The sequence below is a fragment of the Aptenodytes patagonicus genome, chromosome 1 (genome assembly GCF_965638725.1).
Source record: "Aptenodytes patagonicus chromosome 1, bAptPat1.pri.cur, whole genome shotgun sequence".
NCBI classification, from domain to species: domain Eukaryota; kingdom Metazoa; phylum Chordata; class Aves; order Sphenisciformes; family Spheniscidae; genus Aptenodytes; species Aptenodytes patagonicus.
Window position 1 is genome coordinate 129,888,706 of NC_134949.1, and position 14,616 is coordinate 129,903,321.

General features: G+C 36.0%; 1 protein-coding gene across 2 annotated transcripts in view; it reads right to left on the reverse strand.

Moving 5' to 3' along the window:
* Positions 1 to 684: 684 nt before the first annotated feature.
* The window catches only part of USP9X (ubiquitin specific peptidase 9 X-linked), a 105,950-nt gene continuing 92,018 nt past the window's right edge, over positions 685 to 14,616 (reverse strand). For both annotated transcript variants that reach the window (XM_076355320.1, XM_076355309.1), the window contains exons 38-45: positions 14,340 to 14,469; positions 10,876 to 11,061; positions 8,965 to 9,185; positions 7,771 to 7,859; positions 5,090 to 5,246; positions 4,471 to 4,683; positions 3,929 to 4,024; positions 685 to 2,440 (exon numbers count right to left, since the gene is read on the reverse strand). In XM_076355320.1, coding sequence (XP_076211435.1) covers positions 2,306 to 2,440; positions 3,929 to 4,024; positions 4,471 to 4,683; positions 5,090 to 5,246; positions 7,771 to 7,859; positions 8,965 to 9,185; positions 10,876 to 11,061; positions 14,340 to 14,469 — 1,227 coding nt within the window. In that variant the 3' untranslated portion in view covers positions 685 to 2,305. The remainder of the gene's footprint in view (positions 2,441 to 3,928; positions 4,025 to 4,470; positions 4,684 to 5,089; positions 5,247 to 7,770; positions 7,860 to 8,964; positions 9,186 to 10,875; positions 11,062 to 14,339; positions 14,470 to 14,616) is intronic.

Consider the following 14,616-nt stretch of genomic DNA (forward strand, 5'->3'; position numbering starts at 1 on the left):
AATTTGCCGCTGAAAAACAACTGCCACTGCAGTCATTCTCAGTTCAGGGACAGGGGTGTATATGACTGAAAAGTCACAGCCTTCAAGTGTCACAGGTTTGACGTGTCGCGACAATCATTGCACTATTAAAAGCAAACACATTTGGCAAGGCTGAACTAGCACATTATATATTTTACCTATATAGTAAAAAATAGGTAATAATTGCCTCTGAGAGAGCTTGTTTAACAATTACTGGTCCAAATAAATACGAACTATTTCAACTTGAGTACTCGGTAGAATTTTTGAGTTAAAACCTCCAACAAGCATTCCCAAACATAAATGGGAACACTTGATCCAAATTTACTAAGTCCAGGTAAAATGGTATTCCTAAAAAACGATGAAAAAAATCTGAATTCACTTGAGCACTAGGGAAAACATGGAAGCATGAAAGTGATCATCGCTACACAGCATATTCAAAAATCTTGTGTCCCTTCCTTGTTATACGAAATGCGTAAGAATGCACTTGCGACTGAATTTGCCTTTGCTCATTTCAAAACTACAGACCTTTAATTTGATAAGCAGCTTTGTTTCTATCAACTTATTTGTAAAAAACACCATCAAGCTTGTGCTCATTAAATATATATATGTATATATAAAAACATACAAAAAGTACAAGATAAATCACATTAAGAAACTTTTACAGTGTAATTGTCCTGATTATTTTATTCTTAAGGGCCAATTTTTTTTGTGCACAGAAATCTCAATGTGACTGTTGTTCCAGAATTCAGCATAGTGCCACTGCACAGAATTCACCTTTCTGTGCAGTCCATTAAAAAAAAACCCCAAAAACAACACACACCACAGGACAAAACATTCTTCTTAAATCAAATTCTATTTGTGAATTCAGCAAAATAATTTCTATAAAATAAAACAGCAAAATATTTAAATAGTATAGGGTGGGCTGTATCTGTTTTGCAGGGGTATTTGGTTTTTAGACAGGTTCCAAAAAATTACACACATTCAAGTTACCAATTTTCATTTAAATACAGTATTTACTGATGCGTTTCTTTAAGTCTTTAAACAAATGTTTATTCTGGAATAGAGATACCTCAGAATTGTATTTGAGTAACCAGTAGTTTCTTTTATAATTAAACCCTGCTTCTAATGTTAAGATTTCCTGTATAATGGATAAAAGGCTAAGACAATTCTCGCTTTCAAGTAGAACTGTGAACGAGCAGAAAACCAGCAAGTTAACTTGGTGCAGCGGCACTCACAAGTACTGTGTGATTTTGTTGACTTCCACTTCACTGGGATGCAGTAGAAGGAAAGTGTTAGAAGTTTATCTAATAAGCTCTACCAAAGAAACAAAACAAGCACACCAAATACAGTCTATTATGCTCCAGGCATCCTGGCATAGCAAATTTTTGCATATTTGTTTTAAATCTTTTAAATTCCTATTACTGAAAACTAAGTGTTCTTTATCCCACCCAGAGACAGAACTGTCAAACATCAGATGTGAGGAACATATGTGAAACTGAAAACCACTTGTTTGTCACATTTTCCCTCCCCATTTTATATAGTCTAGGTGTAAGAAGAAAAAGTTCTGAGCAATACAGTTGTCACATTGGGACAACTGCTGTCACTTTTTTTTTTCCCCCCTCGTTGGCTACACTAACTTGGTGTGAAGCCATGCTAAATGTTACAGCATAACTATAGCTTCAAAGTGATTAACCTAATACCAGAATGAAAAAGGCAATGAAAAAAGATCTAGAAACAATGTTACATCACCAATTTTCCACATCAACCAAATAATTAAAAGGTTACCAGCCATTACGTTGCTCATAGTAAAATCGACTCCAGTGGCAAAGAATTAACATGAAACTATTTTTGTGGTTGACATGGATAGGCTTTTTTGTAAAGGAGTTGATCCGACTGCCACGAGGCAGGCAACACTGGTTGCAGAGCGCAGCAGATATATCAAGAAATTATTTTTTTGTTTTTGTAGATCTGTGAGTCTCATCAAGACAAAAAAAAAGTTTCTTGCTCAAGAATTAACAGTCAAACATTAATATACTATATACACCTTTGCCATTTACACATTAGCATCAGGCCATTTATTACAAAACACTATACACTTTCCACTGCAGGCGGGTTATATATTGACAGCAATTTTCTGCAGATAAGACAGTGAATAGACTCTCCACTCCATGTTGATTAGGAATAGTTTTTCTAGTTTTAAATATTAGCCAGACACAGAGAAAGGTTGGACTGTAAGGCCTGGGTGCACAGTCTTGATGGAGCAAGTTAATTGATTATGTGCATTTCACTAATCTTTTGTCTGAGGCGGGGAAACTTCTTCACTGCCTTCATAATTTTCTTGTGCTCGTTGGCCAGTTCGCTGAGGGTTGTTCATATGATGTGCTGCTGGGCCTGTATATGGCTGTCCATGCACGTGGTTATTCTGCAATAAAGCATAAACATTTTAAAGGGACATTAAACTTGTGGGCTGTTTCCTGACTAGTTACTTGCTTTTCCCCTTTACGTTCAGACTATGCTCAAGCACACCGAGCTTCTCGTGTAGTAAAATCTAGATGAACACACATCACAGTTTCTTCATTCCTCTGAATCGCATCTTTCACTTACCTTTTCAACTTACACAGCAGGTAAACAAACTTTCAGCTTGTAAAGATAAAAGGATTAGTTGAAACAGTAATCTCAGCTTTTGAATAACAAACAGTCACATGCAAAGCAAAAGCAGCAAGAAAGAAAGAAAAGGAGACGAAAAGAGGCTGCTTATGTGCTGCGGACATTAAACTGTGCGCATATTTTATCAACAGATTCAACCAGCTTGAGTTTTTTTTCCTAAGACAATGGAAAAAGCATACCTGTATTTATGCAGCGTATTTTCATTTTTAAGAGGGAAAACTTTAATGTTACAGAACTGAATGAAATCTAGACCAGTAGTTTTCTGCAGATGCTCTGCCCCAATTTAAAGAGTCATACACACATCTGGCAAATGAAAACGTCTCGTTTATCTACTGTTTTGCAGAGTTTAACCAACCGTGGAGAAACTAGGAATATGAGGATTGTGTGTGTTAGTGAGAAATGCCATCTCTTGCAAGAAAGTGAACGCATCACACGGATAATGGTGAGGTTACGGTATGTGTCTGAACTCAGGAGCTCAGAAAGGAGCGGGAAAATCTGCATGACTTACCAACTGCTCTGCTGAGAACATCAAGTAAGGAAAGCAAGATGGAGGGAAAATGGGTTTGGGCAGGAAAGGAAATTAAATTAGCAGATTTGGAATATATAAAATGAATTGGAACAAAAAATGGCAACTAAGTGGGGGAATCTACTAATTTAGTCAATTCAATAAAAAACCTGGTTATGATTCCTTTCAGATCTGGCTTTCCACTGAAAGATATTAACGAAGGAGCCATTTAACATAAAAACAGATTTAGATTTTATATGTACTTAAGATTTAGAGATCAGTGTTCATAGCACAAGTTGCACGTAACAAAGCCATCTGCATTTTTCTGAAAGCCTTCCAATTACCCAAACTGAAATTCAGGCCTTAAGGCTTGAAAGAAAGCAACTCACAAAATATTATCAATGTCAACAAATACCACAGAATCAAATTCAGTATGCACTAGACTGTGATGACATCTGTCCCCCTGCTCTTTCTACGGATGATTAATCCCTGATCTGCTAACATTAGAATTCTCACCTGAAACTCTGATGGTGAAACTGTTCCTGGCAAAATGGAGGTGTATCTTTATAAAGATAAAGATACAAGATATAAACATATATACAAGATAAAGATATTCCTCCAAGTGTGGTATTTGACAATAACATGCTTCTGGCTAAATGCCTATAATTTAAGTTACCATAAATGCTGAAAAAAGCTAACCTGGAACTCTGAATAAATGGTTCAACTCTGAGCTTTTACCTGTTGATACTGGGAACCAGGTGAATGGGGATAGAGTGGGGCATCTTCAGGTGGAGAAGACTCATGTTCATCCGGGGCATCAGGATCATCTGGTTCCTAAAGTTTGAAAAAAACATTTAATTTACTTAGGTAAAACATATTAAGATTATTCTATCCAGAACCAATCCTACATGCAAGTGACTGTTTCAGACATGCCTGGAGAAAAATTCCACCCCACCGTGTCACCCATAGCTTGTATTGTACTACAGAAAAATTCCCACTATCAACCTACTATTGGAAAAATAGAGCCATTCATAATCTACGTTAAATGGTCAATTCCAATTCTGTACTGCTAATTCTTTAAGTGACAGATGTCTATAGAAACAGTAATAAAAGTGGAAAAATGCACAGGAGTATGTAACTGAAGCCACCAAAACCGGAAATCCATATTTATAAAATACTTATGTGTTACCTCTATAATGACCAGAGACCGTTGCTAAGGTTAATTATTTATAGAAGCACTTCGCTCAAATTTTTTACCAAAAGTCACGTTAATTCTTTACCTCCTCTGGGCAGAGTTCACAAGCTTTTGCAAGAGTCATTCTAGCACTGTGCGATCTCTCTAGGAAGTAGCCATTTGATGTTTCATTGCTTTGTATTGGTGGAGACCAATTATTATAGGTGTATTGGGGATTGCCAGTGTATGGTCTACGCTCAAGCTCGTCTCCAAGCCATTCTACTGCCCAGGTCCATTTTCTCTTCAAATCTCCATTGCTCTGCAGATGGAAAATTACAAATTCAGAATTAATTTCTCTATTCTTCAAAATAGAAATATTTTTCCCTTCCTGTACATCAGCTATCAGAGAAAAGACCACCAACACATATGCTGCTGTTTAAAAGACTCCCTGAAATACCCTTCTGTACACAAAGAAAACTTCAAGTTTGAAATGAAGTCTGCTGATTTGCAGCTGTATCACAGAATCATGAGTGCGAGTTTAACCAAACTGCTCTCAACCCCATCTATTGACCTTCTGATATAGGAAGGTTCAAATGAGTTGTAATTGGAAGTTGTAATTTCATCAAGGCGATGAAAACTGAATAAAGGTGTTTTTGTTGTTGGTTTGCTTTTTAATACACAGAACTGGGAAAAAAAGCAGCAAAAACCAGAAAGAAAAGTATTACCTGAAGGATCTGGTAGGCTACAGGACAGTTGCTGAAGAGAGCTACCATGCACTTTATACACTGGTAAGCTCTTTTCTGATAATGATTCTTAGAGCGCTGAATGGTGTCAAATAGTCCATCCCTGTCATCCGGGATTCCCTTAAGTGCATTGTGAATCCTACAAAAAAAAAAAAAAAAACCAAAGAAGAAGAAGAACTTCAAGTGTTAGAGATTCAGTATTTGAATTAAGTCTTCACTTTCAAGGTAATTATAAAAGGGATAGCTTGTATTCTGATTTCTGGTTTTAGTATGAGGGTTTTTTTTAAATCGGAAAACTAACGACATCACATATGTAACATGATTTTAGCACGTTTGGTAATATTTAAACTCTCTGAATGATATATAAAATATGACAGTACGATTAATTCTAATCACAGCAATCAACTTTAACTGGTTCATTTTTATTACTTATTTTTAAAATCAAGTGCATTTACAAAATAGACCTGTTAACCTAATAGGTCCTTCTGCAATTAGAACAGTTAAATCCTCAACAGAATGGTTACTTATGTTACAGTTATGCTTCTCAAAGATACACTCTTTTTAGATGCAGTTCCTCTGAAGAGGAATGAATGGTACATATTTGTGCATGGGGATAAGGGACTTGAGCATTCCCTGGAACTAAGCCCACTTTCTCTGCCTTCTGCTCTCGAACAAAGGGTAGAGGAATTAATTGCCACCCTGAAACTGTGCAAGAACTGAGAACTGGCATACTTTTGGCTTTAGAAAAAACTCAGAGGAGGGCATGGAACCTACACTGACATCTCCAAGAGCTACACTCATTGCAGGAAAAGCAATTGCCCTCTTTCGTCATAGCCCTGGCAACAGTCAGTGAATAGACCCCAGGCAGCTGGCAACCTAGGCTCCATCTGTAAAGTGATGATGAGCTTTACTTCAGCCGATTTAACTTAATGGTACTTGTAACACTATCATCCCAAACTTGGCACCTGAACTTGTCAAATCAAGTGAAATTTATGAGGGCGGGTCTGATGCCAAAGAACAGCAGCAGCCATCTCACAGTACCAGAATACAAGGAGCACCAAAGGATGCACACTGTCTAAGATAAGATGATGCTTGTTTTCTACGAGTTAGAAGATATTACCTTTTACTACGGACAGTTACGCTATTTGGGTTTTTTTTGAAAGAGAAGACAAAGATCATTAAAACTCTGTGATTATCACAGCAAAACCAAGAACAGGACAGAGACCAGTACTCCAAGCTACTGCCAGAAGCGGCAGCAAGAAACCAGAGGATGACTGCAGCTGGCCACTTAATACCCCTCTGCTGAAGCCTAACACAATTCCAACAAACACTGCTATTCCTGAGACTGCAATCTTGAATACAAAGTGATGCACATCTCCAAGTATAGTGAAAGCCATACCACAACATTCAACCTCCTTCATACCCCATTATTTCAAACATAGCACTATCCCAAACAACCACTTCCATGATTTCTCACCTGCATTTCCACCCTGAAATATATTATTTTACTTCACATCTACTAAAGTATGTCCATCCTCCAGCATTCTGTGGACTTAAAGACATCTTATGGAAGTATTTGTTTATCAGGAAGAAAATATAAACAAATTGCATTACATATACATATATATGCAAAATGAAAAGCCTATGTACAAAGGGTATTCTCATCCCTTACCTAAGCTGTAATTCCTATAAAGAAAATGAAGAAATCCCTCCAACTCAGTCTTCATGTTTTGGAGTGTGGTGAGCCAGACCACCATCATCTCTTAGAGTAGCTTCTAAAGTAAGGTTAGGCAACTGAAAATCCTGAGCGTGCAGTCTACTTCTACAGGTTAAGTACAAGAGTTTGCTCCAATACCCTTACTGCACACGGCAAGTGTGCTCTTACTCAAAGTATTTTAAATGTCATATGAGACATGGTTGCAAATGATTTAGTAAATCTGATACTACCTATATTCACTTATTACGAAACAGTGACATTTTGAAGTATTGACAGATATAGCATGTTGATGACATTTATTTTGTGTTACCCCACCTACTACTACTTCTATAAAAAACTTCTGAAAAATTGACTATTCTCTCTAATAGTATTTGCAATAATTACATTTTTTTAATCTCAACTTTCAAAAGCCTTATTCTGTAGACACATAAAAATTAGGTTTGAAACTGGATGAATATTTAATATATTGAAGTTAAAATTCCCTTGAAATGTGATCATATAGAGAATATTTATGTATGCAATATGCTTTTCTCCCAAGTTCACACTTTATGCATGTCTTGGTATCACTACTACGACTGACGTACTTCTTAGTAAGACCAGGCTATCACTGGACCCTCTTGAATGAGATGTTTCTAAGAATCAATCTAAGCACCTCACAGTAAATACTAATGAGTTTAGCCTAAATGGCACATTCTCTTTTGTGTGAAAATTCTTGGGTTTATAGGACTAAGTAGCAGATTTCTCAATAGTAAAGAAGGTCAAGGTGAAAAATTGTAGATTTATCTCAAAAATTGAGATAAAAGTGGAAAAAAACACTTTATTCCTGTATTTTGATTTAATATATATTTAAAACAAACCTCTTGAAAGGATTAGCAACAGAACCACTGGGAAAACAAGCTGTACAAAACATAAGAATCTTCAATTATAAAGACAGGTAAATACTAACCTGTGAGTTTGCCAAGAGTCCTCAATTAATAGGATTTGCAGAAGCAGATCCAAATAAGGTCGAAGCTCGTATGTATATGAATATGCAACCTTAAGAAGTAAAAATGCAGAGAACATAAGAAAGCATTCCTTGAAGCATGCAGATTACATGGTGCAATACAAGAACACAATTCATTTGAAGTGAAGTTTACTGTCATTTAAAGGATATTTCAAGATACAATGCATTGGGTTTTTTTAAATGTTGATTGTGTCAGGGTTTTTTGGAGATTGTGGTTTTGTTGGGTTTTTGTTTTGTGGGGTTTTTTTGTTTGTTTTTTCTTTTAAATATAGTAGGTTTTGTAAAGGACAAAATGTGTCCTCATGAGTTTCTAGCACAACTGATCTGGAGCCCCAAGCATGAAATGCTGAAGGAGCTACCTTAAAAAATACCTTTAGAAAAGCACAATTACAAAACGGTATTTTTTCACTGATATTGCTACTTCTAGACAGTACGTTCAAAGGTTATCTTCAAAGGTTATCCTAAAATGCAAAATACATGGCTAGCAAAATATCAGTAAAGTGATTTTTATTATGATTCTTTCAAGTGCCAAACAAAAGGACAGAGAAAAATGTGAAGTTTACATGGAAAAAAAATGGGCAAATATAAAGATGAGCTAACAGAAGTCAAAAATTTTATTTGGAGTGGAAAAGTATGACTAACCTTACAGAGATTACAAAGGAAAAACAAGACAGTCCCAGAGTCTTTCCCGAGTCTAAAACCAAGTATGTTCTGCAGACTTGTAAAAAAGAACTTTACGAACATACTCAAAATAAATAGAAGGGAGATCTTAGGAAATGATTCTAACTTTCCATGCAACATAAGAAGCTCTTTTACGGATAATGACAGAAAAGCTTTAGGAAATGCTCTTGCAATACATAAAGACCACCTCAGTCTACTTACTTTCCATCCTTAACATAGCATTCCTAACTCATAAAAGGTCAATTGCTTTCCTAAACTCATAAAAGGACTTCTCATAGTACTCCAACATGATGTATAGACCCAAGAGTGTCAATACTGACAGAGGATGCCATCTTAAGGAAAGTTTATTTGTCAAGCACCTGTTCAGTATTTAATACAACATTCCTATATATAAATACAGAATCTTACATCATACACATTTATATTCCCATCTTTCTCCTAGTTTTTTATTTTTACCTGCCAAAGAAGTTCACTGAGGACAGTGGACGAGAACTGAGGATTCTCCCAACAGCAGAAACGAAGCAACTTGATGGTCTCTTCAGAGTTGCTGCAATCTTCAATAATTTTCTTCACATAACTAGTTCTCACAAACAAGATGTCTGCTACGTTCTGCTGAAGTGCCATTATAGGTTGAGATAAATTAGGATCACCGTAAGGGTTGGCAAGTGGGGGATTACCTAGAACAAACAGTTATTACAGATGAAAAGGTACTGAAGTACTTCCAGTGTAGACACAACAAAATATGCATTGGTGTAACTCATCAAAAAACAATAGATGGAGAAAAAACCCAACCCCTCGCCCTAACAGTTAATTTTCTTTGAAAAATACTATGGTATGAAGTAGCTAAGTTTTCTGATTGTGAAGCTTGACACTTGCTGCCTGAGAGAGGAACTTCTCCCTCTCAGATAAGATTATGCAGTGACAATCAAAGCAGAACAGCTGGAGACATGTTCATATGCAAGAGAAATTACTGAGCGTTTCGTCAGTGAAATCCTCTTATCTCCTAATTTATCTGCTTCACTGCTTGTGTAACACAGCCCAAATATATCATATTTTAGGACACAAGGTCTATTTACTTCACTAGGCAATGGGAAAGGGTTCAGAGGAATATCTATGTCAGAACAGTCCCATCTGAATTGCTAGAGTGTAGAGAGAAGTAATATACTCTTGAAAGAATGAAAATTAATGTATCTTATTTAGTAAGCTTCATTTTGTGTAAGGAAAACCCACTGATTTCCTCCTGATGTTTCTAAATTTAGCAGTCTTTTGAGTTATTGTTTGAAGATGCCCAGAAGTCCAAGGGAGAACTTTTCCAGTTTAATATGCTGAAGCAAAAAATAACTTTACTTTGCAAATAGTAATCGTAATTAGTAGTCAGAGTAACGTTCATACAAAGTAATTTTTTTTAGTACAACATTATGAATACAGTGAATATACCATTATTTTTCATAGGTAGAGTATCTTTTCAGTGTAAGCCTCAAATAATGCACTGGAAACAAAATCAAATCAAAATTGCCAAGTGGTTCTGAAGCTTATTATAGCACAGTAAAATTTTCAGTTCATTAATCTTACTACAGCACATTCTAGCCTATTGACTTTATAGCCTGACATATCAAGCTGTAATGAGTTTGCCATTAAATAGCTTCTCTACAGATTCCTAATTACGTTTTCTAAAATATGCTTAATAGAACGTGTACATATACAGGCTATGAAGTCCATGTAGCCCAATATTCTGTCACCATTTCTCAAAAATAACTGCACTCTATTCAGCTACTGGAGATATTAATGATTTATACTGTGGTTGACTAATTTATAAAAGATAAAGAATCAGCTAGAAATTGAAGTGCTGGCTTCTGTTTGTCGTCTTGACTGCGAACAAGCACCAAATCATTTTCGAGAGCTATCCACAACAATGCAAGATCTCTTTACTGATAAGCAGTATCAGCTCTTTCAGAGCCTGCTATAGTGTTTTCCCTGTACAGATTACTTTTGTACTGGTAACGTGAAAGTAATTTATTATTTTATTGCCTACTCAGAATCAAAAGATCTTTATGCAACTCTTTACAATGAGCTTAAACTATTCTAAAGTCATTACTATTTTGTAATCAACAAACTACTACTTTACTACTCAGTTGTTTTCCTGTATCTTTAAGGAATAAGCCAAGAAGCATAAAATACAGATTTGTCTTGTGCTTTTTAGTTTTGCTTACAACAAAGAGATTTCTGTCTTTAAACAAAAGGAGTTACTAAACATAAAAGGCAAACATTTTTCCAGCTAATCCATTTTACAAATAATAGCTAAATATACACAAAAGACATTTACTGATCTATTCAATTAATCTAAAGAAAACTTAAAATTCACTATACCATTGATAGAAGACTGCATCCGCGATGACACATTGCAACAACGGATCAGTTGTGACACAACAGTGTATAGCTTCCCCAGTTCAGCATACTGGTATTTAATTGGAGGACCTGGACCTTCATCCAGAGCCACAAGCATGAAGGTTGCAGGAACATTTAGTTTCAGAAGCTGTGTCTTCTCTGCCACACCTTTACAGGGAGGGGGGGAAAGATACATCTTGTTTCTGGCACTGACAATACTTTTTTTTAAAAAGAAAAATAACTACTGTTTACATGATTCCTAACTTTTCAGTTGCTGGGTTTTATTATAACCATTGTTTATGCTTTCTGAGGAAAAAAATAATCAAATCAGTAAAGGTGCACAAGAAAATTATGTTCAGCTGAAAAATCACATTGAAGGAGAGTTGTAAATGACTACAATTTCTTAACAGTGCTCATTAGCACTTAGAATAACTAGCACCTGTGTTAATAGCAAAGCCTCAGAGAAGTCTTTTTGACAAAGAATCTTTTTATTGTGAGGGCCAGGATAGGGTGAACACCCCCCACGGTATACTTCGTTATTCTTCCATCATGTCCTAGATACATCAATTACAAATTTAAGACATTCCCAACTGTGCCATACTATGCAGTAAGTGTAAATGAGTGACAAAATCAGTTTAAGAAAAAGCAAAAAAGAGAAAACCTCCAAAACCAACCAAAAACCCAACCAACCAAAAAAATCCAAACATACAGCTAGTTTCACTGCAAGAATACCTTGCACATACTATACAAGTACTTACCAGTAAATTCGATATGTCCCTTCTGATCTTATATTGTTTCTCAATTTGGTTAAAAGTAATGACTTTTCATACATTTCCAAGTTTTTTCTTATTCTGAAATACAACTGGACCTTACCTACCATCTTTCTGATAAGGAGGAATCCAGATAGCACCTTATTAGAGCTCTTTTATATTATCTTTTTGCTTATGTTAGATAGTTTTGTAGTTACATCCTTTGTAGAACTGATCTCTTGCTGGCTTTGATGTGAACAACATACTATTTGATTTCTCAAAATGTCAGACAATCTTTTTCACAGAACTTGGGGTGCTGCAGGAATGATGTATTATGCCTTTTGCTGAATGAACACTCTACATCCATACAGAAGCCTTCAGTTAACAGCAGTTAAGACAAGCACAACTGCTTGGTATTTCCATGTTTATCTTTGCAGAGTAGATTGTGATAACGATCAGACCCACAAATAAAATTTAGTTATGCTTTCCCATCTGGCTTCTGAGTGCTTTCCTAGTCAGAGGCTTCAACTGCACTGACTGCCTATGAAAAGCTAGTAAAGAAGAAAAGATAACTTAGAGCAGAAGAATTGCATCTCTCTTCTCTGTAATGACATTAAGTCCACTCTGGGGGTCATGACGGAACCCTGCCTGACAGAGAATGCTTTGGTAGACAAAGTACATGAAAGCAACATACATTATAGGTGAAATTAAATTAACATATTTGCCTAGATTATTTTTACAGATAGGAAATCAAATTCCTTTAAAATTGTCTACCCACATGAAAGAGCTTCCAGAACATTCTCTCTCTGTGTCAATTCTATGTGGAAATACTGAAGTAACTCCATTTGGACTGATACACTTAACACTTTAGCCACAAAGTAATCTAACAGAAATTCACATTTATAACTTGCCTGCATGAGCCAATAACCAGCAATTGCTGAGCTGCTCAGTATTATGGGCATTTTGTAAAATTTCCAAGGAACTGGATCGCCTGGCTTCATGCTACTTTACATAAAAGGATGAAAATATCTTGTATTAGAGTAAGAGGGAGAGTGTAATAGATTACCTCTATGGGAGAATATCGTATCTTGTTTAGAACTTGCTGAAGAGAAAGATGCTTTGTCACTTAGGCTACCACATGTGAAAGAGAAATGGGGCCCCGATAGAAGACCCTAATAACTGGGGAAAGTAAGAATGTAGAGCTCTGTGACAATTCACTAGATATGAACCTGTGACTACCCTCATGAATCTGAGTGTGCAAAAGTAATCCTTTATTCACTTGACTTGCATTTTATTACTCTTAATTGCTCTTCCTCAGGGCAAATATATAAAGCAGCAATGGATTAACCCACCTGAGAAACAGTTTATTCAATCAATCATCAATTGATTTTCAGCATGCTGGTAATGCTAAGAGAAAGCATGACTAGAGCTGTTCATCTGAATGAAAAGGACTGATCTCAGTTTAACTGCAAAAATTATTTTTGTTTGGAATAGTTACTTCAGATACTATTAGTATTATTTTATTCTATTCTTAGTGCACAGGCTAGTGACTTTCTATGCAAAGAACCTATATAATCCAGAATTTAATACAAGTTTCTGTATACTTCTAAATCTATACTTATTTCTATTTTCATAATGCTGGATACAATTAAGATCCTGAAGAAAAATGGGTGACGCTGGAAGTGCCACAGCTAGTATTTCATGTCCAACAGCACAAAACTGATAACCATCTCAGTTATACTATAGCATGCATATAATGAGTCTTAAGTGTAGCACCTGCAAATACAGGTAGTCCTACTAGTCTTGCGTTCAAAGATGCTAAAATAAATACTCATTTGCGATTATATTCAATCTCTATTTTCATCTTTCATCAGAAAATTTAGGACTCTAGTCACTATCTCAAGAATCACTATCTCAAGCCTGGGAGAACTTTACTTATGTCTTCCTATATTGCAAAAACACTGGCTTTTCTTGCCTGTTTATCCTGGAGGAACCACAATATCCGATAAATTTACAGTGGAATTTCCCTGATTCTTGCATTCTTTTAGCTCATATGTCATCTATGGTGAAAGCATTCTGGCAAACAATGATGTCTAAGAACATATACCGATTGAGCTATTTCCTCAGCCTCCCAAAGAGTCTTTAAAGGGAAGACAGATACAGAATCAGTGTTTTGCATTCATAGCTGCGAACCTCAAAGGTCAACTGAAGAAATTAATATTGAAAGGGCACAGTTGGGATATATAGACAAAGCATGACCATCTGTATTGACGTTTCCATAAAGGAGAATCCTGCATCTCTCTCTTTTTTGAACTTTTATCTTCCTCAACTTCTTCAGGCTCAAACCAGTTTACAGCCCCACATGCTTCTTGGGTCTCATGACCTCCCTGCAAATGAGCCCTGAACAAAGCATAACCTCTCTTGCCATTTTTTTTACCCCCACACCCTCTCAGAAGGACACAGTGTTATTGCTCCAAGCTTCTTGTGTTAATCTTCCAAGGAATGCAGGAAGACTAAAGCCCCAAACTCCAAACTGAAGGAACACAGATGCTCTAGAGAGCACTTACATAACATTTAATGATAACAATCTGCCCGAGGCTGAAAAACTGGATTCTCCTTCTGCTACCTGTGCAACTGTATCACTAATAAAAAAGTGCATTACAGTGTCATCAGTAAAAGTGTGTGTAATTTGCTTACCTAGATTGGCATACATTACAAACAGATTGAAATACTGCTGCAAATGGCGCCCATGTTCAGATACTTCCCTTCTTAGAAGATTTAGTACCGCTCTCAGTAAGTGATCACTTAAACTTAAGTTATCATAAGCCTATTAAAAAAAAAGTTTTAATATTAGTGGTTGAACCTATCAAATCTTTATTTAGTTTACACTTTCTACTATGGCAGAAAACAGAACTGGTTAAAAGGTACGGGATACATACAAGCTCTAAAATGCTAGCAGCTGGTTAGCCTTCTG